Source organism: Neolamprologus multifasciatus, chromosome 10 (genome assembly GCF_963576455.1).
Source record: "Neolamprologus multifasciatus chromosome 10, fNeoMul1.2, whole genome shotgun sequence".
Lineage (NCBI taxonomy): Eukaryota > Metazoa > Chordata > Actinopteri > Cichliformes > Cichlidae > Neolamprologus > Neolamprologus multifasciatus.
Genome location: NC_140448.1, coordinates 22725338 through 22752438, shown reverse-complemented (window position 1 = coordinate 22752438; position 27101 = coordinate 22725338). Strand labels below are relative to the sequence as shown.

At 42.2% G+C, this 27101-nt stretch overlaps 1 protein-coding gene across 8 annotated transcripts in view; it reads right to left on the bottom strand.

Moving 5' to 3' along the window:
- Positions 1 to 27101, bottom strand: part of rapgef6 (Rap guanine nucleotide exchange factor (GEF) 6) — a 143456-nt gene that overhangs the window by 64042 nt on the left and 52313 nt on the right. For 3 of the 8 annotated variants that reach the window (XM_085175319.1, XM_085175324.1, XM_085175322.1), the window contains exons 1-2: positions 21566 to 23461; positions 20326 to 20343 (exon numbers count right to left, since the gene is read on the bottom strand). In XM_085175319.1, coding sequence (XP_085031445.1) covers positions 20326 to 20343; positions 21566 to 22138 — 591 coding nt within the window. In that variant the 5' untranslated portion in view covers positions 22139 to 23461. Of the gene's footprint in view, positions 1 to 4586; positions 7807 to 20325; positions 20344 to 21565; positions 23462 to 27101 lie in introns of those variants that run through there. The other 5 variants (XM_085175321.1, XM_085175320.1, XM_085175323.1 and 2 more) reach the window with 3 other exon arrangements.

Below are 27101 nucleotides of genomic sequence, written 5' to 3'. Positions count from 1 at the left end.
TCGTGCCATATTTTTGGCCCTAGGAGGGGGAAAAAAAGAAAAAAGAAAAAATGTTGAAGGTGCTCAGTTCCTAATCAGCCTTGCACGGATGTCTGGGCATGAAGCCACAGCACTAAGCAAAGGGTCAATAGACTGCACTGACGAATAATTAATCTCCGCATTCCACTCAATAGAGTTTCAGCAGTTTAATATAGCCATCTATCCAGTCTGATCTGATGGCGACTGCAGATCAGTAACTGTAGCTAAAACATATATCATATAAATCTTACACAACATGCAAAGTATTTTGGAAGGTCTATTTACATCAGTTTAAGGTCTTTCAAATCTAATTTGGACCCTGTTAAATTCTACTAAACCAGCCAATCACTTGATCAGTCCCATCTTGCGTGATAACGAGTTAGTGCAGTTTTCCTGTTATTGCTGCAAATAAAGTATGCCAGATGCTTTGGCCCCCTACCTGTCTATCTCCCTGACCTGCCTTGCCTGGGTCTGAATGCTCTGGCACTAAATCCATCATCCCACGCTGGCTCTCCCCTACCAATGCCTCTAAAGCCCCATTACTATTCAACCCAGCATGGGTCCATACAAGCTGATTATGTCAATGTTCAGCAAGATCCATTGATTGCTGAGTGAAGCAAATGCAGCAGTCTGGGTCAGCCACGAGTCTGGACTTGGTGGCCTATGCCAGAGAAATCTGCAGCTGAAGAGGAAATTACTTTCAACCTAAGTTATGTGCTTGTTTTGAGCACGAATCCTCTTATCAGCAATGCGTGACATTTCCTGTTTCAATTAGAAAACGTATCTCATCTAGTACAAGTAAAAGAAGAAAAAAAAAAAAAAAAATATATATATATATATATATATATATATATTGTTTTTTTTGTTTTTTTTTGTTTTTTTAAATATATATTTCTTCACACCACAGCGATCCAGATGGGTAAAACAGCACTACAAGTTGGAGGAAACATGAGTGAATCTGATTTTGAGCGACGGCAAAAAGGAGTCGAAAGAACATACGAGACCTTGGAAGGATAATAAGTAACGGGTGGGATTTGGTGCAGAAACAGAGAGCAGAGGTTGGTTTTGGAAGGAGTTGGTGTGATTTATAAGACACTGAGGCGCACGTGAGTGAGGATAAAACCCAGCAGGGTAGCAACAGAAGTGGCAGCGGCAGCATCAGGATGACAACAACACACGGGCCCCGTTATTGACGTTTTAATAATAGATGCAGGTAGAGGGAGAAGAAGAGGTGGACAGGCAGAAGAGGATGGAGTCCCTGAGAAAGAAATGAAAGTGGCAAGAGGAAGACATCAGGAAGTCCTCTCGCTAACAGAAATGAGATTTAAAGATACAGTGAGAGAAAACGCAAGAGACAAAAAACAACAACAACAAAAAACAGAGGAAGCTGAGACAGCCCAACAGAGAACTCATGTAAGCAGCAGGGAGGTTCAGAGAGTTCAGCAGCAGAACATTTTGACAAGTCTTCCAGCATCGGGAGGATGTAGACTGAGGTTATGTTCCGCTGGGATGAGCAGGATGTGATTTAAAGGGACAGTTCATCCAGAAACACTGTAAAATAAAACTATAAAATCCAAGCCAGACTTTGAAAGCCCCTTATAAAGCATACAACGAACTGCCTTCTAAAGGCGACTATGCCCCCCCCCCCCCCTCCTCAAAAAAGACCTCAAGTTTAATGTTCAGGGTGTTTATTGGAGTAAGTAAATAAATCTAGGCCTTGATCCCTCAGAAGAGAAACCCACAGAACAGAACTGGCCTACATTTGGCTGCCTGTCATCTGATGCCAAATTTCCAGCCGCTCATTCAATATTTCAATAACTAACCCTCTGATGTTAGAAGCTGGAGTAAGTGAGCATGGTAAGAGCTGGTTTTTGGAATAATACTGAAAAAAAAGACACCTAACATGGCAAAATAAGCTGCTTAGTTTCCATTGTAGCTCATTCACAGGGGTTCCTCTCCAAGTCTGTAGTAATCCAAGCTGGAGACTGTAAAAGCCAGCTGGCAGCTAAGTAAACCTAAGTGATTTGTTTGAATTAAATAACCTACGCTATGTTTTTGGACTCTTAGATCTTCAGTGGCAGTCCAGCTTGTTTAGCTATCGGGGCTATTAATTGTGTTTAGGCAAATTAAAATAGGGACTCGCCGTAATTCACTGCAAAGCTGCATGGACTGCACTGGTGCTGTAGAGGCCGGTGAATCATTCGAGATGAATCCGAGATCACAGCAAGGAAGGATATCGCCAATCCCAGCCTGTTCAATAAAGCCAAAACTTTTCAAAAGGAGGCTCACTTCTAGAGAAAATAATTGGCCGCCTTTCTGAGAAGGACGTCAATTATAAAACTGTGAAACCCTCTTGTGGACTAAAAGTACTTTCTTATACTCATTGAGTTATTCTCCTATCGCTCTCTCTCTTTCTTGCCTTCTTTCTTTCTTTTCTGGCTGTGTTCTTCAAATCACGCCCTGAAAAAAACCCCAACTGGAGTCCACGCTAACACTTTCGATTTGCTTCCGTTTCCTTTAAACCCCACACGGCCGTGTCTGTGCACTGCAACTGCACCTTCAGAAAGAGCAGTAGTAATAAGAGGAACCAGGGAAATTTAATTAACCTTTGCAAAAGGTGGGCTCATCACAGACGCCGACCAATTAAGTACGGACTTCAAACGGGCCACGCTGGATGAAGCCTTAACAGCTGTAGATGGAGGATAAATTAGCTCTGCGTGTGCAGCCGGTAGAAGGAACAGTAATAACATCCAGATAAACAAGCTAAGCTGCTGCAAAAACAATGATAATGAATCCCTAAAATGCTAATTAACTAATATTTGATTAAAGCAAAAACCCAATCAGTGGTTTAAATGAGTAAACAAACCAAAACAAAAAAAATCGCCTTAAGCGTCATGAATTTGTTATATTTACTACTGATTCATTAATTGTGACTAAGGTTTAATGACTATATTTGACTGATCAGAAACAGACTTGGCAGGATAACTGACATTAGTCTGAAAAATCCCATTCGTTCAGTTCTCATAAAATACATCCTAATGCACGGAAAACTATGGGAAATTTGAAAGTGAATACAATGCTGCCATTAAGTAGTGTTTACATGGCTGCGGGGGTTGAGCTATCATAATGTGAAAGGAGCAAAAAAGGAAAAGAAAAAACCCCCTCCAGAATTAGATTTTAGGTTTATGTTCAGCAGAAGATACATTATACCTTGTAATCAGCGAGCACTCCGTGTAAAATTTGGAACACACAAGGAAGGAAAGGCAATAAAGAAGGGTAACAAGGTATTTAAGAGTTTGTTCTGTACTATGTGTGGTTCAGATTTAATGTGTTCTCTTAGACTTAACATCTTCTCGCTTTATCCCCTTTCATCTCCAGGGACCTAATTATTACTCATCCAACTGAAAGCATCTACACACACACACATGCACACACACAATGAAGACATAAGGTAGAAGGTACAGTCATTCTGCTGTGAACAGAGACATCAGATGACCCTCTAGGTTCTTTTTTCTATTATTCAAATAGAAAAAAGAGAAGAGAGAAACAAACAATAGAACAGAATTGATACTTCACTGCACTGTAGCAACTCTCCTCACCAAGAAGTTCACCAGGAACAACCTCCAGCCAATTATCTTAAGAACTTCAAACTAGGACATGTAATTGTTAACTATACAAATAGCAACATCATTACCAGCTCAGTGCTGACACCAGGCAGGCAACATACAGACCAGACATACCAGATCAGATGGCTAACAGGTATGCACCGACTGAAAGAAAAGCACCAATAAATGTCATTTTGCACAAACCAAGGACTCGACTGCTTGTAACTTTACACGGAGAGTTTTCTGCCATAAAGACAAACAGTTCAAGGTTTTACAAATAGTGCATGTGCGCTTTCATGTTTTAAATAGTGCAGTCTGGCTCAACACCTTTACACCAACACCTGCAATTGTGATATAAGCAAAAGTTTAAAAATAAATAAATAAAAAAAAAAAAAGCGGTATCAAAACACATAATTCATAGCAACATATTTTGGAAGCCCCTCTGATCCGTTTGCTCTTGTTGTTGCAGCTGCTGAGAACAATTCAATATTTGGTGCAAAGCCAGAAAAAATGCCTCCACAGATCAAAGCATCAAATGTAGATTATTATCAGGTTCATTCTCCTGGCTGACTGAACACTGTCCAAGCAAAAGGAGGCATATTCCCACATAGACACAAAGTCGTCTTATTTTTTGAACTACTGACACATTTTTTTTGCTTTATTCTGTGCATATTATTAGCTTCTAAATTCCTCCTTGAAAAAGCTTTGGCATGGTGCCAGCAGTTGTGGCTATCAGTCATTTTCCGTGCAGAACACTGGTTAAAATTCAAATTACAGCCAGATGCACAGCATGCAAACAGATAAAATGCATATGCATATGAATCGAGCTCAGTTTCTCTCATCCACACCCCATCTTTCGCTCAGTAACACAGACACACACACAAACACGCACATGCACACACAGAGGCGGCAGCATCCTAAGCCAGAGGCACTGGCCAAAAAAGGGATTACGACATCGCTTACTTTGGAGGACCACGGCTGCAAGCAGTTGGCATAGCAACGGACCAGGAAAGCCATTTCCACAGGAGGGAGGGTGCCAGCAAGGGGAAGTTTCCCCTCGTTCACCAAGAGATGAAGAAAAAAAAATGAATAAGTAAAAGAGAAGGGCAAAGGCTGACACCACGCTCTTTGCTGCTGTGGTTTATTTAAAACAAAAAACCCTTTCTTGATTTGGCTGTAAAAAAACAACAAAAAAACGGAAGCCTCACTGGATGACTGTCAGATATCACTACAGAAAGAGATTTAAAGTCAACGCAGATTCATTCATATGTCACGCTTTCTCCCTCTCTCCCTCTCTCTGTCAAGAGACTGCAACAGAGACGCCGATAAACCTCAACGAAGAAGAAAAAAATTCTGCTGAATACACAAAACTGAATCCAAAGGAGAAGGAAGTTGCATGGCCAAAGATAAAGCCATCCAGTTCAATATGCAAGTTTAGCAGGTTTGTCTGTCAAAAGTCCAGAGCGAAAACTCATTAAGTCAACTCTTCAAGATTTCTTTTACTTCTTTAAGAAGCTCAGATTTCCCTCCTCAGTAGATGAGCCAGTATTGAATTTAAGAAAAAAAATGTGGGGGGAAAAAAGGGGAGGGGGGCTTGTTTGTGCATCTGCAGCCCCCTGGGAAGGAGCCTCTTGCCAGGCTTCAAGTCATCCAAACAATGCCCCCTTCACCTCCCAAAAGCCAGGACCGATGCCTGCAGCTCTCACTGATCTTCATTCACTGCCTGTCAAACTCCTCTCTCTGCCCCTTGCAACTCTTTCCTGCCTATAAAGCTCCAGCGGTGTAAGTGTGTGCCCAGCAGTGCAGCTCCATGGCATGGGGCCAGTGATCCTGCTCCTTGTACCCCAGCTTTAAGCTCTCCTCCTGGGTTAGCGCTCACACCTCACACCGGCATTCCTCATCCCCCTCCCACCCGTGGAAAAGAAGCTACTGTGGATAGATGCTGCGCTTTGGAGAGCCAGCCGCTAATGGGGAACGGAGGAGAGAGCGAGCGCGAGGGGAGGGAGGGAGAAGGGAGGAGAATCCAGCTGGAAAAGAATGACATCACCTGTGCAGCGAGGGAGGGAGAGAGACGGGGGAAAGGGAGAGAAAGGGATGGGATGGGAGGTGGCAGGGATGAAGATAGCAGAGGGAAACTGCATTAGGTGTATTGGCTGCTGAGCACATGTGGATGAGAAAGAGAGAGAGAGAGATGGACAGAGAGGGAGAACGGGAAAGACAGATAGAGAGGAAAGCGAGGGAGCATCTTTATTGATCTGCTGGTAACATAAAGCTGAGTGTATTGAGGCAACCCCCTCCCCTTTGTGAGCATGCCGCATAAATTACACAAAAAAAGAGGGGGGTGGGTATAAATCACAGAGTCCCTATCAAATACAACAGACAGGCACTGGCTGTATTTTGCCGAATGTGAACATGTGACACAATAGCACAAGGCGATAATAGTTGGGTTTTCTTTTCTTTTACCCCGTTTAAAAAGCCCCCGCATCTAGAAGATTTGTGACACAGTAGAAAGAATTTGAGTACAAGGAAAGACACATTAATCACAGATAACTCACTCTAATACAGTACACTGCTGGCCAAATATACTGAGGTAATAAAGGCATTAGACTGAGCAGAACCGCAGCTGTAAACAATTTGAAGCAGACCCGGTTCTGACAGGAGCTACAAATAATCCTGAGTGGGGTTTATTCTACTATGCATCAGATGTGGGATACCACCCAAGAAAGTTGGAATGACACAAGTATTTTTTCAGGTTCTAATCAAAAGGCGTACAATATATGCAACCTAAACAACTGGAAGCCCCCCCCCCAAAATCACCAAATCAGCTCCTAATTAGAATAACAATGCTTTTAATGACAGCAAATGAAGTGGAAACTGGAAACTTAGCAAAAACAAATTCATGAAACACCGCTTTGTTTATTTTGGGGGGTTTTTCCCTTTCATATTTCAATAGTTATGACTCAACACCTCAGGGGTACAAAATCCTCGTTTTCTCTGGATTCTGAAATGTTTTCATTGAGTTTCTATTTCTATTTTCTTGAAGGACAGAGTTACAAATCTCATGATCTAGTTTTCTTTTCATATTTACATGCATCTCCTAAGGAAGCTGCAACAAGTTTAAGTGCCCAGAGCATAATTTTTAATAGTCAGAAAATTTAAATAAGTTCTTCTAAGTTCAATTTTTGAAAAATAAAGATCCAAACAAACTCAAAATACAAACTCCTTCTTTTTACTCCAATTTATTTATTTTTTGTACCTTCTAAACTATCCTATAAAGACACTTTTTAAAATGGTTTTAAACAGCAACCGCATGTTTTGCACGATCAAAGATGTCAATAATTTCACATGCAACATTTGTTTCTCTAAGATGTGTGTTTATCTGTGTTTTTCCACACCACTTTTCTTCTCTTTGCTCATATTTCTCCTGCAGTATCAGCCTGTATACTGTAGCGGTTCTGATGCACAAACAACGATGAGCCAGCGGAGGGAAGATTTGAAAGCAGGAGACATTAGGAGCTGTCTGGCTGTCTGAATGGCCAATTCTCCTCGAGCACAGGAGAGATGCCAGCTTGCAGCAGACACATCAAAGAGCTGAAAATCTTTCTCGGCATTTCTCCCTGTCTTTCTGACCTTCCTCCCTTCATTTTGCTGTTTGTTTGTTTTTTATGTCTGTCTACATCACCCACTCACTCCCTCTCCACGCTCCTATTTTTTGCTCCCCTGCTCGCTGCTGTGAACCAGGATTTCTACCCTCAATTCTCCCTCCTCTGTGGGTGTGCATAGGAGGCGAAACACACCTCCCAACTAGGAATGACATCATCGTTTTACTCGGCAGCCAATCGGATGGAAGCACATGGAGCCCAGCCTTCAGAGGAGCGTTATGTACACAAGAGAGACAGAGAGGAGGGGGGGGGGGGGGGGGGGGGGGGGAAGAAAGCTTGAAATGGATAAGTGGGCAAACAGAGGCATAAAGACAAAGAGACAGAATTAAGCCTGAAGTGGACTAAAAAGATGAAATACACAAAGACACACAGAAACACACAAATAGACACACACCCTTTAACCTCCACCTCTCCACATGAATGAAATTACCGAACACTGAATGGATTAAAGACTCTGGGACTAATGGAGGGCTCTGTCTGTGAGTGTTTACAGTGTGTGTGTGTGTGTGTGTGTGTGTGTGTGTGTGTGTGTGTGTGTGTGTGTGTGTGTGTGTGTGTGTGTGTGTGTGTGTGTGTGAGCAAGAGAAGCCCATGATCCGACAGCATGTGTGTCTCAGTGTGTACGAGCTGCAGTCTATCCCCTTTTGAAGGGTAGCATGCGCAGCACTACATCATCTTCTTAGCTTGGCCTCAAAAAGACCCAGCACTAATTAACACAAACACACACACACACACACACACACACACACACATATAGCTGCAGTTATTGGTGTGTGTGATGAAATATAAGTTTTCTTTGTTTAAGCTCTCGTGGGTGTGACAGGACACACTGAAGACACTACACACCTAACTGGTGAGGTAGATAAAGTGTTGAACATCTACAGAATAAAGAAGTGTTTGAATGTACGTTAACGTTTTTGTTAGGAGCCACAAGGTGGGACTGGACTAGAAGTATATCACAGCGAAACCTCAGATAGAGACCGTTTAGACATGTGCAGAAGGACCGGATAAAGGATGCTGAAGAAGGAGCTGCCAGGCAAGAGGAAAAGAGGAAGACCACAGAGGAGATTCATGGATGCAGAGAAGAAGGACATGCAGAAGGTGGATGTGAGAGAGAGGAAGACAACCTGCTTAGAGGGCGCGGCCAAAAAGAGAAGAAGCAGAAGAAGAAGTAGAGGAAGAAGAGTTTTACGTGGCTTGTAGTCTGAAGTGGTTTGAGTGGTCAGTACGATAAGAAAAATACTACATTAATGCCAGTCCAGTCCACATTTAGAGCAGAAATACAGATTCATTAATAATCATTAGCTAAGTCGCAGCTAAACTTTTGATGATGTGTTTATCAATAATTGAGGGAACACATTAATTCTTATTATTAATCCGTTTATCTATTTTATTTCATGTAACTCAGGAGAGGAAAACAAATCTCTGCTGCTCACTGAAAAATATCAGATCAATCTTACACATGTGGGTGTGGCAGTTGTGGTGTGTGTGGTGTGTTAGATGACACAATGGCAGGAAAAAAAAAGTATATATAAATGACACTAGCATACAGTAAAATTCAAAAAGAAACTTTCCATGAAGGTTGCAAGAACCTGGAAACTGCACATAAGTCCTACAAGTCAAAGGATGCAAGCTGAATGTAGTAAAGTCACCAAAAGGTTTCCTCTTCAGTAATATTCACTGTAGTCACTCTGAAATGTAGCACTCATTCAATCATGCTTCACTCATACTGAAAAATAAAAAATAAATAACTCAAATTCTTCTTCTTCTTTTTAATAATACTCGCTATTCTGGAGATTTGATAACCTGGTGGGTTTGTGAATGAAGATAAATAAAAATACATCCACACGTTTGGAAAGACTTTCGTAAAACCTCCATAACAAGAAAAAGTCCCACATAGCAGCCTGCAGAAGCACACCATTAAGCACTTTCAAAACAAAACAAGTTCAGAGGAGTCAGTCGTCTCGCCGTGTGACTCATTCAGCTCAAACTGAAAAAGAAAAAGTAAAGACGCGCGCCGTAGTCTGAGCACGGCTTCTCAGACGACCGTTTACTGTAACTGTACATAGATGTGGAATGTGTCTTCAAAACACGGAGCAGGAAACACGTCACGCGGGAAACGCTTCCTGGAACAGTCGGCCTGCGACTGAGTGTCTGTGCGTGTGTGCGCAGCTGTCTGGTAAGGTAAGTGCTTTCTGGACGAGGCCCAGAGAGAAAAGTGAGACAGAAAACAAATACTGGGATGGATCTAAAGAGGCGGAAGATGAATGAGTGAAGACTAGAGAACGATGCAGAAGGATAGGGGGGAAAAAGTAACACAGAGAAAATGAGAGATCAAAGATAGGAAAAGAGTTTTAAATCTGGAACATATGAGTAACTCAAGCACTGACTAAACACACTCACAGAGGCGGCGCGTGGATCAGTGATTACCGAGCGGAGCCCTGTATCTGTTTTATCATTCAGCGTGATGCTACTGAGAAAAATGCCCCTGTGGGACACCACACACTAATTTGTATACACATGCATCCCAACAGAGAGCGGTCATCTGCATATGTTGTCTTCAGCTAGCTTGTGCTCACAGCCAATCAGTTCTGCCAGTCTAATTAAAAGGAATCCATTGACTAAAGCTGCTACAGCTCTTTAACACACAGAGATGCGTTCACAAAGAAGTGCTGAGTTATTGAAAGTTATTGGTCGGTGCAACCAATCAATACTGCACAGAAACATCAGCGATTAGTTCACATTGACTCTGTGCCTTCAGTTGCTATTATAATGCCCCCTCACACCAGCTAACAGGGCTGCACCACTGCTCGAAATCAAGTCTGATCCCTTGCTCGTATTCAGCAGGACACAAAGCACAGCAAGTCGCTTGCAGACAAACAGACACACGCATTCAAGTATGCTACACGGAGACTCAATTAAGAGAATCTGCCTGCTGCAGCCACGCGATCATGTGTGTTGCCGTGCGTGAGCACTCAGCCCTGTGTTTGCGTGTCTGTCAGAAAGACAGGACAGGAATTCCTGCTATTTAAACCGGCCCTTCCCTTTCCGACTTCTCCCTGCAGAGAGAGGCCCGACGGCGATTGCAGTGTAGAAAGCCTAGGTGCAAAAAAAGAAACCAATAAAAGGACAAAAACGGGAGTGAAATCATAGAAAGTAACTGCGAGAGGTAAACTTACAAATGTGCCAGATAAACTGGAATCACACACTTTGTTTTGACCTTTAGGTTCACTGGGGCTGTGAAACCTTGAAGCGGAGGCTGATGTGACGTACACAATGGGCGAGCATCATCATCATCATACAAAGCAGGAAACGGAAAAAAAATAAGAACTCGAAGGTCAGTACTAGAGATATACTGACAGCAACCAAGAGGAGACAGTGAGTCAGAGAATAGGACGCGAGAGGAAAGAAAATGTTTGAGTGTGGGTGAAAGATTTAGACAAACAGGAGCGTACAGAGGAGAAGGAAAAAGGAGTTGAGGAAGAGTGAAGCCTTTGTTTTTCCTTCAGAATGTAGGTTGTGTTTTATTTTAGCGCTCGGCACCAATTTATTTCTACTGCCAGGACACTTTGATTCTGTTCCCCTGCTCTGGTGCGGAGCCTTTTAGACAAAAAGAACTGTACAGAGGCTCAAATGTCCTCCAGCTCACACTGCCTACCTTTACACATAAAGATTAAGTTATAAACACTCAGATCTAGTGAGAGCTGATGAAAATCGAAAGTGTAGCTTGTGTTTAGGAAAGCATAAAAAAGGGAAAAGCCCCCAGTAAACATACACAGTAAGGTTAGATGGGGGCGGACGAGCAAGCAGGAAAGAAGATGGAAGTACGAGGGAAACCGGTAGGAAGAGGAGAGAAAGGAAAGGAAGGGAGGAAGGAGAGCTGGAAGGAGGAGGGGAAGAGATGAAGCAGAGAGAAATACAGCGCGAGAGTTCAACAAGGTTGTCATCTTAGTGCTGCTGATGTAATCCCTAAAATTAGCAGCAACAACAGCCGCAGACAGTGGCCCACTGGTACACTGTGCTGCCCAGCATACTATACTCCGCATGCACGCGATCACGATGTCTGCCGACGTTTGAAAGCCAGTGGAAATAAATGCCTTGTACTTGTTGTGTCATGCTAAGAAGGGGTGCATGCAGCTCACAGAAAACCTGTGTATTCGTGTGTGCTCTGTGCATAACAATGAGTGCAGCGGGACTCCGGCAGCAGCAGGAGGGCCGGGGCACCATTCAGCTCGTTCAACACTTAGCTGAGTCAGATTTTGAGGACGTAAACAGAGGACTGCTGCACCCTGACGGCTATTTGTGTGAAAATATGTCACTCATTAACACTTGAATAACTTCACAAATTATGTTTACCATTTACCCCAGTTAGTCTTCTTCTCACTCCTTTGGTCCCTTGTAAAAAACCCCACTTCTGACCTTGCTTTCCCCTCACCCCATCCTCCCACTTCCTTCACTCCCATGTGACCTTCCCACAACCTTACCTTTCTGCCTCAGCTCTCCATCCCCACAACTTACCGCTCCACCTTCAGCTGCAAACCCACTCATCTTTTCCATAAACTGTCAACCCCTGTTTCACATTCCTTGTTCCTTCCGTAACCCCTCTGCTTCATTTCAGCCAACTTCTCATGCATATATACAAGATCTCACAATATCTTTTTTTTAGTCCCTGTTAACTTATCATTCCATTTGCTTTTCACCACGTCATGCTTGTCATCTTATGCCTACTTCTATTTTCCCATTCTGCTCTATCCTACCTGCCCTCCCCTTTCCCCTCCCTCTTTTTAAAGGTTGCTGTTATGGCATCTCTGCCTTACAAAATGTGCGAGAGTGAGAAGACATTTGACAATCTACATCAAAATAAAGCTGTCACTCCTCTCGTCAGGAGGGTTCTCTTTCCTTGGCTGCTGAATGCCAACAAGATTTTCGCTTGCCCTTTACAATCCTGTCCTGCCGATTATTTATTTTTTGGATACTTTACTAAAAGGAAAATTAGGAGCAAATGTAATGTGGCAATGATCTGAATTATTACAAATAATTTGGCATAAGAGAATGCAGGTATCGTGTATTTTTATGCCTTATTGACATGTTGTTTCCGGGTGAGCGTACGCTGGCGTGTCTTTCTGCCGCTGCTCTCCGTGTGTGTGTTTTTTGTGCGTAGCTCTGTTTTAATATTTCACTAAACTATTTAAATTTTTACAGTCTTAGCCTCCGAGCACGGCTTTTATTTTTGACCCTGGAAACCTGGATTTTATCGTTTTTGTTTTTTCTTTTGTGATCGACTCTCCTGGGGACCTGTTTCACCAGCCTAACGCGAGCCCTCGCTGCCCCCCGCATGTACTACTGTTCGGCCTGTCATCGCATCAAGTATCCATCTTCTCAAGCTGCCGACGTTGTGCACAGTGCCAGGTAGGTAATCATAGTTACTTTTCCGGCACTGGGCTGTAATCCGTGGCTGTGGTATGCTGGCTAACGTGGTTTTAACTTGGCTGTGTGAACAAATGGAGAAACTATGATTCCCCTTTTAACCATACGATGGATACGCCTACTGTTGCTTGGTTTTATCATTGGACTATGCAGTGTTTTTTATAGCCATATTAAAGGCTCGGACCTTTGTGCTAATGACGGAATGCACTATTCAAAACTGGAACTGCTACATCTTAACACAAGGACTCGGCTGAATGTGCTGTCACACATTCAGTCTCGGATTCTTCACCACTCAAATTGGCATTAATCAATGCAAGGTCCGTGGTGAACAAGACTTTCATATACCGTGACCTGTTTGTTTCTCATGGCTTGGACTTTCTCTTTATTACTGAAACTTGGCTACCTTCTGATGATCTAGCTGCTTTTGTGGAACTGACTCCTGAAAACTGTAACTTCCTCAACACACCTAGGACCTGCCGTCGTGGAGGCGGCCTGGCAACAGTCTTCAGAGATAACTTTAAATGTAGAATGCTACCCAGAAGTGTCTACACCAGTTTTGAACTGCAACTGTTTATGCTGGATCTGTGCTCTCCTGTACTCTGTGCTCTAGTTTATAGGCCTCCTCACCTTAACAAAGACTTCATTAAGGAATTTCCGGATTTTCTATCTGTGACATTACCAACCACCGATAGGCTTCTAATCCTTGGTGACTTCAATATCCATATGTGTTGCCCCTCTAAACCTTTGGTTAGGGAGTTTTTACAACTTTTGGACTCATTTAACCTGACCCAGTCTGTCAACGGCCCTACACACAAGCAGGGCCACACTCTTGACCTCATCTTGCCATCTGGGCTCTCAGTGATCGGCATTGAAGTGATTGATGTGTGTCCGTCTGACCATAATTTTATTTTGTTTAATATTCCAATTCCTCACTCATCCCCCAAAAAAACCCAGGCCCCCTCTCTTATACGCCCTATAACACCTGAAACTGCTCCCCAATTCTCAGCTGCCTTCGCTGCATCTCCTTTAGCCATCTTTGATGAAAGTTCTCCTCATAGCAATAGTCCTGATGAGCTTCTTGCATGTTTTAATTGTGCTTGTACCAACATAATGGACTCAATTGCTCCTTTAAAATGTAGACGGCAAAAATTTAAAACTCAGCCTTGGCTAAATAAGGTCACTCGTGCCGTCAGGCAGGAATGCAGGAAAGCAGAACGAAAATGGAAGAAAGATAAGCTCCACGTTTCTTATCAAGTGTTTAGAGATTGCTTAAATAACTATCAGCGCACCATCAAGGTAGAAAGAGCAAATTATTTCTCCATGATCATTAACAAGAAGTCTGGTAATCCTAAAGCTCAATTCAATACAATCAACTCTGTCTTGCATCCCACCACATCAGTCATATCTGAGACTGCCCTACACACGCCTGAGGATTTTCAAAAATTCTTTACTGAAAAAATTAATGATATCCGAGCACATATCCCGCTCCCATCCCAAGACCCCTCTGAACCACCTACATGTTCGTTCCTTTTTTCAGAATTTAAACCGGTTTCATTATCCCATCTCACTGATATAATAATGCACATGAAACCAACTACGTGCCCCTTGGATATGTTACCTACACCATTTCTCAGAGATGTGCTGAAGACAGTCGGCCCCAACATCCTTGCTATTGTAAATGGCAGTATCTCATATGGAACTGTTCCTGACTTGTTTAAACAAGCTGTTGTCCAGCCGCTTCTAAAAAACCCTGGTTTAGATCCGTCAGTTCTTGGCAATTTTAGACCAATCTCTAAGCTGCCATTTTTGTCTAAGGTTCTTGAGAAGATTGTCCTCCACCAATTATCCTCATTCTTAGACACGCATAATATTCTGGACAAATATCAGTCTGGTTTCAGGGCCTTCCACAGCACAGAGTCTGCTCTACTGAAGGTGTTCAATGATGTGCTTCTAGCTGCTGATTCTGGAAAAAGTACAGTTTTAATCCTTTTAGACCTGAGCGCAGCATTTGACACTGTCGACCACACAATCCTATTGAACCGTCTAAAGACATGTGTCGGCATTCAAGGTTCTGCTCTAAAATGGTTTGCCTCTTACCTAGAGAGCAGAACATATTCTGTGATGCTGGGTAACAAATACTCTTCCCCAGCTACACTAACCTGTGGAATACCTCAGGGCTCTATTCTGGGTCCGGTCTTATTCTCCTTATACATGCTCCCATTAGGCTCCATTTTTCAGAAACACCAGATCTCTTACCACTCTTATGCAGACGATACACAGTTCTACCTTTCTCTAAAACCAGGTGCTGATAGTACGCTGCAGAAAGTCTCAGAGTGTCTTAGCGACATACATTGCTGGATGTCTCTGAACCTTCTCAAACTAAATCATGACAAAACCGACATTATAATCTTCGGTAAGCAGGACTCTATTAGTCTCATAAGAAACAATCTGGGCCCATTATCAGCTAATGTACATCCCCATGTAAAAAATCTTGGTTTCATTTTTGATTCCACTCTCAAGCTGGACAAGCAAATAAATTCAGTTGTTCGTGGCAGTTTTTTCCAACTCAGGAGCGTTTCTAAACTCAAAAATATTCTGTCATCTAAAGACCTGGAAACTGTTATCCATGCTTTCATATCGTCACGTCTTGACTATTGTAACTCTCTCTATTTAGGTATTTGTCACTCATGCCTGTCACGCCTGCAACTTGTTCAAAATGCAGCCGCAAGGCTCCTGACGGGTACTAAAAAGAGAGAGAATATTACCCCGGTACTCGCATCTCTACATTGGCTACCAGTTAAATATAGAATTGATTTTAAGGTTTTATTATTTGTTTTTAAAGCCCTCCATGGTTTGGCTCCAGGTTACATTTCAGATCTTCTTAGCCTGCACTTGCCCACTCGATCTCTGCGCTCCTCCAGTCAGATGGTTTTATCAGTTCCACGCTCCCAGCTCAAATCTAGAGGTGACAGGGCTTTCTCCATTGCCGCCCCGAGACTCTGGAATAGTCTCCCCCCCTTCATAAAATTCTCTCCATCCTTGGAAAACTTTAAATCAAATCTCAAGACCTACTTATTTTCCAAGGCTTTTGGATCTCGCTGATATTACATGTCTTACAAAGTTTTCTTTCTATTTTAATTCTTTTATTATATTATTCCTCTGTTCAGCACTTTGGCCGACACTTGATGTCTTTTAAATGTGCTATATAAATAAAGTTGACTTGACTTGACTTGACTTATTGATATGTAAATGGGGAAAAAATGTCAGCATATTAAGCTAAATAGTTTGCATTGCAAATATGCTCTAGATAAGAAATCCATGAAGGTGCCATAACGGACGTCTGGACATTTAAATCCACAGATGTGAAGCAAAACTGAAAAGCCAGACACATCCCCGAAACATTATGAATTAAGCATACACATGGCACACGTGTGCTTTGCGAAACCACGCACGCAAGCACACTAATGACAACGAAAACCAAGCCAGGAATATTATCGGAAATTTAACAACTTCATCAGTGTGCAATGCCAAGCAAAACTCTGCTTGGTGAGCTAAAACCAGCCTGTTGGAAGTTAGAGAAATTTTCCCCAGCCAAAGAGAAAAATCAGAGAAACTCCCAGGCCTGGTTAGCAGACTCGTCTAATCAAAAACAGCAACCAAACATGAGAAAGCATCTTTGTGTCGCCTCATCTTAGTGATTTTCCAATCTCAGGGGAAGGTGAAGGATGATGCAGAGTCGTACTTCTCACATCCCCAGGTTGACACTGCTATGACAAAGCATGCGTATGAGTCACACCTAGTCACCGCGTGAGGAATGCAACCTTAGATTTAACCTGATTCTAAGCTGTGAGGTAACCTAAGTACTGCAGCTGCATGACAAGCACAAGCTCATCAAATTGAGTTAAAATGATACAGCAGAAGACGACATCACCGCGTTAAAGTCACTCCTAATGGACCATTAAACGGAAACTCTATAATATAATGTAAGTTTTAAATGGGTAATACAATACAAACAATTTAATCGAGCTTTTAAGCAATGAGAGGTGTGTTTGTAAGAGACAAAATTAGTTTTCCTTACAGCCAAATCACACAATCACCAATAAATAAAAAAAATAAATAAAAAATAAGGCCCAGCAGTCAAAACTGCATCTGTAATTTTGTATAACACAAAATACTGATAGAGGTGTACGGTCCCAAGTGGTGCTTGTAGTCCACTCAACCAGCTAACAGTGTAAAAAGAGGAAATAAATAACATTCATTCATGTCTAGCTACACGTCACGCTCAGTGTGGGTTGCTGCAATTTAGGAACAAGACTGGTGCGATTTGCTCCTTCCTGTGTGCAGCGCCTTCCAGTAAAGGCAACCTGACAGTGGAACGTGACTACAATAGTCTTAAATACAACTTTAGGCTTCAGGAAGCTGAAGCTTTCAGTCTTACCCCCCCATCTAGAGGAATTAACCGTAGTACAATCAGTGCCCGATGTTTCTTGTTAGTAATGCAGTTTTGCATACTCGGCTCATTTTTAGTGTGAGATTAAAAACAAATGCTAACGTGTTTTGTAGAGAGGAGAGAAAAGAAAAAAAAGAAGAAAAAGCAGCAGACGTCAGACGTTTTGCCTCCAGGATGTTAAGTAACCACAGCCGTTGCAAGAGACGAGTGTTTCCGATCTGTTGTGTAGCGACACGCAGCAGCTGAGAGGATGCTGCTTCATGCTCCAAAAGCATGATCACATATTCACACGTATAGACAGTGACAAACGAGCCCCAAAACAAAATGTTCAAAACAAAGATTTTGAAAGCAAATCGAATGTGCCAAACACCTGCACGTGGCAACCTGCTTTTATTTTTTCTGAAAAATCACGAGTTAAACTGAGAAAGTGGCCCAACTGGTGAGGAGAAAAGAAAAAAAAGCATAACAACACTCTCCTGATTTTATTCTAGTGGTGAACTGTGCAGATGGCTGAACCTGCATCATGTTAAATTAATGATCCCGGGGTTCCATGGAGTAGCCTGGCACTAAAAAGCCCATAGAGCAGGTTTCCCCTGCAAGGCAAATGAGGTGATGGGTTCATCTATCTATCCTGCCCGGCAGGAGAAAGGCAGTAACCCGGTGAAGCATCTGATGTCTAAATGAAGTGACTCTGTATCTGTGCAGCATGTGAATGTGTGTGTGTAGACGTGTGTGTGTGGGGTGTGTGAATCTGAGTCATCAGTAAATCCCAGTGGTCTGTTATAGTAATAAGAGTGCACAGGAGCTTCTGTCTAGCACCTCGCTGGCAGAGAGGAGTCAGGTTTCTGGATCAATCGCAGCCGTATCAGTCATCACACAGAATAAAAGAAGTAACAGCGGGTAATAAAATAAACATCGATCTCACAGACATTTATCTTTCTCTGCCTCTGAAACTTTAAAATTTAAAGCCAGCAGACCAACTCATTGGTTTGATTTATAATAATTACTGTAATTATTGTGTTGTATTCTTCGTTTAGGAGAAACACCCCTTTTCGGGGTTTTTGTGAATCATCTTTTTGGGCTCGTCGTAATTCATAGCTTCAGGAACTTCATTCACTCCAACAGAAGCTATTAAGAGCGAGCAAGACACACCAGACACCAGCACAGAGCAGCGACAATGGATTACTGATGTTATTATGGTTCAATAAGGCCTCTAAACAACATCCTCTGATCCACTGCCAGAACCACAGCGCTGCTTTGAGCGTGTGTATGTGTGCATGTACAATATGCATTTACAGAAAGGGGTTTTATCCTCATGCTGTTACTATATCATCGCAAATGGGAAACCAGAAAAAAAAAAAAAACAGAAAACAAACAAAAAGAAACAGAATCCCTGTCTCATATTTGTAAGCAGCCACCAACTAATCAAGTTAGAGTATACATCCATGTCTGTCACAGCTTGACCTTTGACCTTTTAGATAAATAGTGTCAGCATTCTATCAAGTTTCCCTGGCGTCGGCAAGCTTTTATCACATAAAAGAGCCACTTTTGAGCAGATTTTGACAATAATACTAAAATACCAAAATAAAAATCCTAACAGACCAGCTGCAGCTAAAGCATACCGACGAGCCTCGTCACAGCGTTGGCAGCGAAAGCAAAGAAAGCTGTCCACACATTTTTAAACTCTCTATTTACCTCTTCAAACCTCTTAGGATTTATTGGAGTTCAAAGTCAGCTGAATTCAGGACGAGCTATTTAAGTGAATACATCTGTGTTAGCTGCTGCTATTGAGGTTCAGAGAACTTAAAAGGCATCAAGTGCCGGATGTGGGCTATGATGCAAATAATAAGTGTAAAATTTAAATATCAAAACCTTTTTTTTGGTTTTTGGTTTGTAAACTAAAGAGCTTTACAATTTCAGATTGTAGAGAATTAATGCTAATTACAAATGATCAATATCGACCTTTGTTTACGTCTTTGTTTATCTGTCAGTGCCACACAAAGTCACTGGAGATGGGCCAAAGAGGCGCGTGCATGTTCGAGACCCCTGTTATAGACAGTTTTATGCTACCATGTGATTTGATTTGTGGCCACAAACGTGTTGACATGATCATCATTCAAACCAGTAAGGCTCAAATCCAAGTGGATGTTTGTGCCCTCGTAAAAGGAATCCCTGTTGTATCATATACATAACAATGGGAAAGACGTGAGGTCACAGTGACTCTGACCTTTGAGGACCAAAATGTAATGAGTTCATCTTTGAGTTCGGGTGAACATTTGCACAAAATCTGAAGATGTGCCCTGAAGGTGTTGCTGAGATGATGTGTTCGCACAAACGGAGTGCACGGAAAGACAGATGGATGGACGGACGACATGAAAACATTACTCCTCCGGCAACGGCCATCGCCGGCGCAGACGCATTAACATTACACTGTGTGCGTCTCACAGGAAAACCATGGATGATTTTTTGTTATTAGCCCAGCTGCTTTACAAAGGGAAAAGTGTCACCTTTAAATCCTCACCCAATGATCAATCAGCAAATCAATAAACCTTGTTCTCCACAGCAGACACAGAACTTAAGCTATCTTAAGCTAACGTGTCTGTTTCATCTGAAGCCAAGTAGAAGCTTCTCACTTCTAAAGCAACTCCTTTATGTGACAAATGACGACTGATTTGATTGGACTATTGGGCCATAATAAGCAGGGATATTTATTATTATTTTGTGGGGTAATGTGTGGAAATTTCCAACTTGTGCCACCGACAGCCCTCATCGCACAAAACAAATCACAAGTTTCCACTTTCGAGGGATATGTGCCAATGACGTGACTTCCATCTGAGGGGGAATCTGAAACTTACACTATTACATTAAACCCATCTCTGCCTAGCAAGTCAATGTTGTTCCCGGCATGCATCTGTTAATTCCTCTGTCTGTTTATTCCTATCTGCCACCCACAGTGTCAGCAGACAGCGCAGTGTGCATGTGTGTGGCAGCCTCTAAATATGACGACGACAACCCCCCCACAGGACTGCCGGTTTCTAAACAGGTGCCTGAACCCAAAGTGACTCATATAAACATCCATGCACGCTCAAGCACACTGATCACATACATGACAGAGACATGAACACACAGGCAGAAAAGTTTCATGTCTTGTATTTCATCCTACCTGGTTGTTGACATAATCCTGAGGGGATGCATGAAAAGGGAAGAGAAACAAGAAATAGTCACAACAGCGAAATATGCAAACTACGTCTTGTCAAAGTGAAATTAGCACAACATAAGACATCATTGTATTCTTAATGAACAAAGGCAAGCACACCACTGTGCAACACATGTCAAAGAACAACAATCCCTTGTGTCAGTTGAGTCTTTGCTGTCCAATATTGCTCCAATTCCATGCACTCCTAAAGTAATTCTCTATATTTCTCATCTGTTTTACTCCTGCTTCTCTGGAGCAGCGCTGCGCTAGCACATCTGAGCAGGTAGACTTTACATAATAAAAGGCAGTCACAGAAAAGAATGTGGTGGGATTCGGCGACGCTGAAGGCTAGAAATGTAATTTTAAAAAGTGGAACAATCACCATGAGACCACAGAGGCAGGTAGGGTCGACAGAGGACGCTTTAAACTCTGCATTAAGCCCCGTCGCAATGCTCCGGGGAGCTTTGCACGAGCTGGGAAAAGTGTGCATATGACCTGAGTGTAGAAGTTTGTTTGTGTGTGCGCGCCTTTGTGACTGTGTGTGGCAAAGCGTGGCTTTTAGTGATTAGTTAAAACTGTAACTGACACACTTCTGGCCACAGTGATGCTATCGCAGAGAGGGAAGTTCCTACACGCTCAGCTTTAATACTTTTCCTACACAACTTTGGTTCAACAGACCTTCAGAGAAACTTTGTTTTTCATAACAAAATTCAGCTTTTATGCACGTTAGACAGCAATGCCTCCGGCATTTGTTTTCTCTGCGGCAATGACAAATAAGTTAAATACCAGAGCAAATTGCGAAACAGTGTTTCCCCATACGCTTTACCATCCCCCTCTAGCTTTATGGTGCTTTTGTTATCTTATTCTTTAATTCATTAAACCAAAACTTTATTGAGAATGAACTGCTCTCTGCACACTGTGAACATCACAAGGATACTTTAAAACTGAAGCTAATGATTATAGTTGGGGTGTCAGCGAGCTTCAGAGAACCAAATGTGTGAAGATCTTTAAAGGACCCTGAAAAAACAGTAGTTGTTTAAACATATAAAACCCAACTAGCCACGTCTGCTCAGTGTAAGCGATCTACTGGAAAGAGGCAAAGAGTACGTTTTGATTGCCTTCCCACTTACACAGAAGCAACATGTCAATACTGTAAATGCTGAGGATGGTTAGCATTAGCCTTTGCTGTTAGTAAAGCTTTTCTTACCGTGTTGTAGCTGGCGGGGTCTTGGCCGTCTGTGATCAGTTCCCGCTCTCCCCTGGGGTTGACCCTTCTGAAGCGCCGTCTGGACCGCCGTTGGGAACCCTCCCTTTGCAAGAAGCTGTCGTCCCCCTCGCTGCCGTTATCCACCTGCAATATACAGGGAACACTCTGCTCAGAGCAGAAACGTTGACGGGATTTGCCCCCACAACCTTCAGGTGTCTGGGGGTAGCTGGAAGATCGATCCTCAGCGTATGTGACCTGAGAGCACGGCTCAGAACAGCTACGTTTCAACAGTTCAGACTTCTGGATCTTAGGGAGTGTGTTCAGATTGTTATATTCCACATTCTGGCTGTCAGATTCGGATCTCTGCTTCTCATAACCCAAACTTTGGGTCTTAGATTCTGTGACGCTCTCCAAATCTGAGTTGTGATCCTTGAATGCATTCCCTTTCTCCCCCCGTGGCTCTACTTCAGGCCCTAGGGCTTCTGGGATCTGGTCCTGCTCTTCTGCTGGCTCCTGGTTGAACATCCAGTTCTTCCAGAGCGCAGAGAGCCGGTGCCAGCGGAGCACACTCATCTGGACTCAAGAAGGGGACCAGAACAACACATAAAAGCAGGAAATACCACAAGGGGGAGAAGGGAAGAAGAAGAAGAAAAAAAAAACAGCGGGGAAACCTTTTTATACAAAAGATGAATAGAAGTGCAGCGTCCAAAATTTAAGACAAGGTCCAAAATCCTGGGGGATCCCACGACATTTCATCCTCTGGGTGACTCCTCCAGAATAAGAGAGAAAACAAGGCAAGTAAATTAAATGAAGAAACAAACAAATCGACGACGAGGGAAGAAGAACGAGCACCGCATCTCCTCCTTTCTCAAACTTGGCAAGAGTAGTCCTCCTCGAGACAGGGTTCATCTGCTCGACATGTTGCATACTGACAGGCTTGCTCACATGGTCGCTCGCTCGCTCTCTGACTCTGTATGACACGCGCACACAGCACACACTGAGCCACCAGTTTCCTCCAGGAAACCGTAAATACACAAATATCCTCATCAGGCAGGAAGAAAAAAAAAGAAAAAGAAAAACAGCAGAGCACACAGATTCCGGCCATACAATTCATTCCCTTTTTGTGCGGGTCTGTTGTTGTAGGAGGAATTTGTATTCTTTCTTCATTGCATAATGCTAAGTGAAGTCAACAATCTTATTATCCCAGCAATGAACGGACTTTTTCAATAAATAAATGATATAACCCAGCTCCTCTGCCTTCATTTTCTTTCCCAAGGCTCTTGGATTTGTTTTTAACTTAGCTTTTTAAACTTTTTTTTAAATTATCTCGTGTTTCAGTATCAGTTTTGTGCTAGTTTCTCTGAGTCTCACACACTCTGGTTATATAACAATGGCAGTTCATGAATCAGAGAAAATTATAGTGTTTTCGATTTTTTTCCTTGTCAAGATTTGTGTTCATGTGTGGTCCTGCCACGCTAATATTAGCCTGAAGTCACGTCCCGCACCTAAAGATTTAAGATTTAAGTTTTAGCACCCCCTAAAGTGGGCAGCCAGAAGCAAAAGAGACTCAACGGTAGCTTTGTTTACTATGTTTTCATGCACTCAAGCATAAAAAACATTTGTCAGCTGGCAAATACAGTAACATCAATCCATTGCCTTGTGCACTCTATCCATACTGTGTATGGATAGAGTGCTCAGACCAACAGTCCCCAAACAAAGTCCTAATTCCTGGCATTAGGTTTTGTTGTGACTTTGTCATCCTGTTACCACCATTTTTTTCCCCCACTTTATCCTGACTAAATATTATGACACTTTTAAACATGTGTAATGTTTCTTTATCAATAAAAATGGTAAAAGTGTAAGGTGGCGGTTTAACGTGTTTAAGTGTGACCTTCTTTCCGTCCACCCCCCCCCCCCCCCCCTTTAATCTTAATCTTTAATATTTCACTTCCTTATTTTTAACTGTTAACTTTTAACTGAAATCCCCCCCTGCACGATTTTTTCCCCAGGTAGGATTACATAATAATCTCAAGGACTGTTAACTCATAAGTGCTGCACATGCATATTTGCATGCATCTATTTTCTCCATTCTTGGACTACACGTGACAGACAACCAAGCAAACAACCAAACTAACTTTAATTTATATCTTCGGGCCAGTCACAAAAAAATTTCATTTTGTTACTTTAAATTTTAACTTCTATTTGAGTGGTTGTCATGACTTTTCCAACAGCACGCATCATTCATAATGAACGGCATGACGCGCTACACTTCTTGGATGTTAATTTGTCATATTTTAGTAACAAGCGAGAGATTTTGACATTAAACAGTTTGCAAATTTAACTTGATATCTGAGTGTTTCTTCGTTTTAGACGAATCAGTTAATCACATTTTTCATTTTTTTTAGTTGACTATGAAATCCCTATTTTCAAGCTCATCAGAGCTGTATAGGCTCTGCTATTATTTCTATATTTACTAGAAATAATTTATTTCCTTTCAGGTTTACATGTTTCAATAAATAACTGCACTCATTTCTCATTTTGCCAAAGACTTTTGTACAGCCTTGTACAGTATATATGAAAAAAAGATCAAACTGTTTGGGAAGATCCGATAGGAAATGTTTTCTTCAGCCTTTCATCTCGCAACAATGTGTTTACTATCAGAGATTTCACCATAGCGTATGTGCACCACAAATGGTGTCTTTGTATGTGACCACTGTGTGTGTTTTTTTTTCCCCCCTCTTCAGGTCAGTCATGTGTCAGTCACTGATACAGTTCTTAATACAGACCCATGATCAGCCGCAAAGAGTGGTGGGGATGACTACAGCTTCTGTGCTGAGAAAAGTAGAAGAGAGTTAAAGAACAGCCTTAAGCGACTGCCGTTTGTGCTGTTAGCCTTCATGTAGTGACATAGAATAAAATCTATGACACCTCAAAACTCTGAAGGGAAACGCCACAGAGCAGTTTGAGTTTTGACAATCTTGTAAAACAATAAGAAAAAGCAACTAATATAGAAACAAAGTGAAGCCTGACCCAAAGATTTTCTGTCAATAGAAAAGAGACTCGACAGCTGCTCTGGGTTGTAACACACAGAAGAAAAACCTTGTCTCAGGGAGTTCTGCTCTAATATACCGAGTAAAAACTGGGTTGTGGGTAGTTTAGCTGTCATGGTCTCTAAAACAACTGCGTGAAGGATAGTTCAGCAATAAAATACCAAATAACGGTTGTAAAAGGAGCCTGGATTGGTATCAATGTGCCCCTTCTCACGGTGAAAAATGTCATCTCGCCTCATTTTAATGAGGCTCATGAGACAGACAGCCTGAAGGTTATACACAAAAAATTCTGGAGGGGAAGGTTACACTTTCACATTCATCCTGTGAGCCTGTAACACACATGGCTCTCTGTCTCCTCGACTGATTATAACCCATTCTGTCCCATGACCACCAGTTATGTTTCTGACCGACAGTCACGTCTATATTAAGTTTCCCGCTTCCTCTAAACATTTTAATATGCCTGTGTGACTAACTTCACGTCTACTCATCTCCCGGTTTACATTCCACTCCGTCTATCTGATCACTTGCCTGGCAGCATGCATCATCAGCTATTTTTTTTTCTCCGCTTTTTCATTCCTTACTCTCTTTTTCCTGCTGCGTGCTTCTTTTTAATTTCATCTATTCCCCCAACCAGACACGAACACACACACAAACAACCCCACCCTGTCAGTCTTTGAATGTTAGTCCCTGTCATCCTGTGACCAGAGTCATGACGAAAGCTACAGATTATGTTCCCTCTGCTATTCCCATGGTCCTAATTAGCTGATTGGCTGCAATGCAGTGTGACTGGACCGCAGTCCCTCTGCCCACTTGTGTATTTACCCATGTGTGCATAAAAGTGTGTGTTTCGATTAGCATTTCTTGGTATTTTCAATACAAAAAAGTGGTTATCCAATAATTCTTTAGTTTTAACTTACTGGGGTATCAACCACTCTAAAGATGGTCTTGTTTTTTTATTGCTCTTTGAATTGGCATACAGACATACGTTATTTCTATGAACGCACTGGGCCACCAATAAATTAAACCTATGGTAGCTCTTTAGCCTTGGAAACCCATGTCACGAAGCTCACAGCACACAGTTTCTTGTGCTGATGTTAATGTCAGAGGAAGGTTGGAACGCTACAGTTATCAAGTGAAATGACCCCACTCTGTGACTTCATGTGGTCTGACACTTCATGGCTGAGTTCATGTGGTTCCGAAAGGCTTCCACTTACAGTTTATCATGGAATATCTAGGAGAGAAGGAATCTGGCATGCTATTAAAGTACCAAGCTCGAATTCAGCGAGCTCATCGATTCACAAATGTTTGTAAAGGCAGACTGTGTAGCTATGCGCTTGACTAAACAAACCTAAATTCAAAGGTTAAGAAGTAAGGCCAGATTCTTTTGTCTATATAGTACACCATAGTTTCCATATTATCATTCAGCCTTGCTTCAGAGTTTCTTTTCCAAGGCAGTGCTGTTTGTAACTTAAAAACAGTCATATACAAAGAAGCAAGAAAACCTGTGTCCTTTCTAAGGTTCTGATAAGCTGGTTCATTTGGTCTCTTTCTAACCCTCACCCACCTCTCTTCACTCACTGTGTGTGACACACACACAGTGAACTGTTTAAGTCAGTGATTTAATTCAAAGGCCAGTTTAATTCAAACCAATTTTATTCCCTCAGCCACAAACTCTTCTTTTCACAATTAAATTGAATTTAAATGTATCTCTCGTGCCCCGGGCAAATGAGTGGACTAAATTCACAGGCTCTTCCTCCCAATGCCGCACTTCTTATTCACAAACTATCCCATAATCATACCTGGAAGACTGTCAGTATCGCTGCTCTCTGTTACCATAGCAATCGCCTCTGAATGGGCCCATGGGCGTAGTTCAAGATTAGGCGCCTTGCTGAAAGAGCACCTTACTATTGTCATCTTTTTTTCACTGCAGAACATTTCCAGGAAAGTTCTGATGTCCCTGAGACTATTGGGGCAGGGTTTCCAAAAGCCACAAAGAACATGTGAGTGCTGAAAGCTTTTTTTGGTCATATGATAATACCCTTCCCACCAATCTTAAAAGAGCCGAAGAGAGCCACTGGGTGAAGCCGAGAAAGGGCAACAATGGGGGAAAAAAAAACAAAAAACCACACAATGGCCCAATTGCTACTTTGTCACTCTTGCATAATTGTCCTGTTCTTTATCTCTGCAAAACACAACAGGTACTTTAACTTCTAGATTGTAGTTGCTGAAGGGCTTGTTAGCTAAACCACAGGCTGGCTAAAGCTTTGTTTTGCACCATTATTTAATTTACAACATCCACCAGTTTTTACATGTTCCTTCTTTAGAAACACCACACACAATCAAAGCATGGATGTGTGTTAGCATTAGCTTAACTGGCTTGATAATCATTTGCTACTTACTTAAATCAACTGATTTCTAGTCTGAAATAATCCAGTGTGTTCTCTGCACATCCACCACTGTATGGTTTGGATCAAACACCAAAAAGG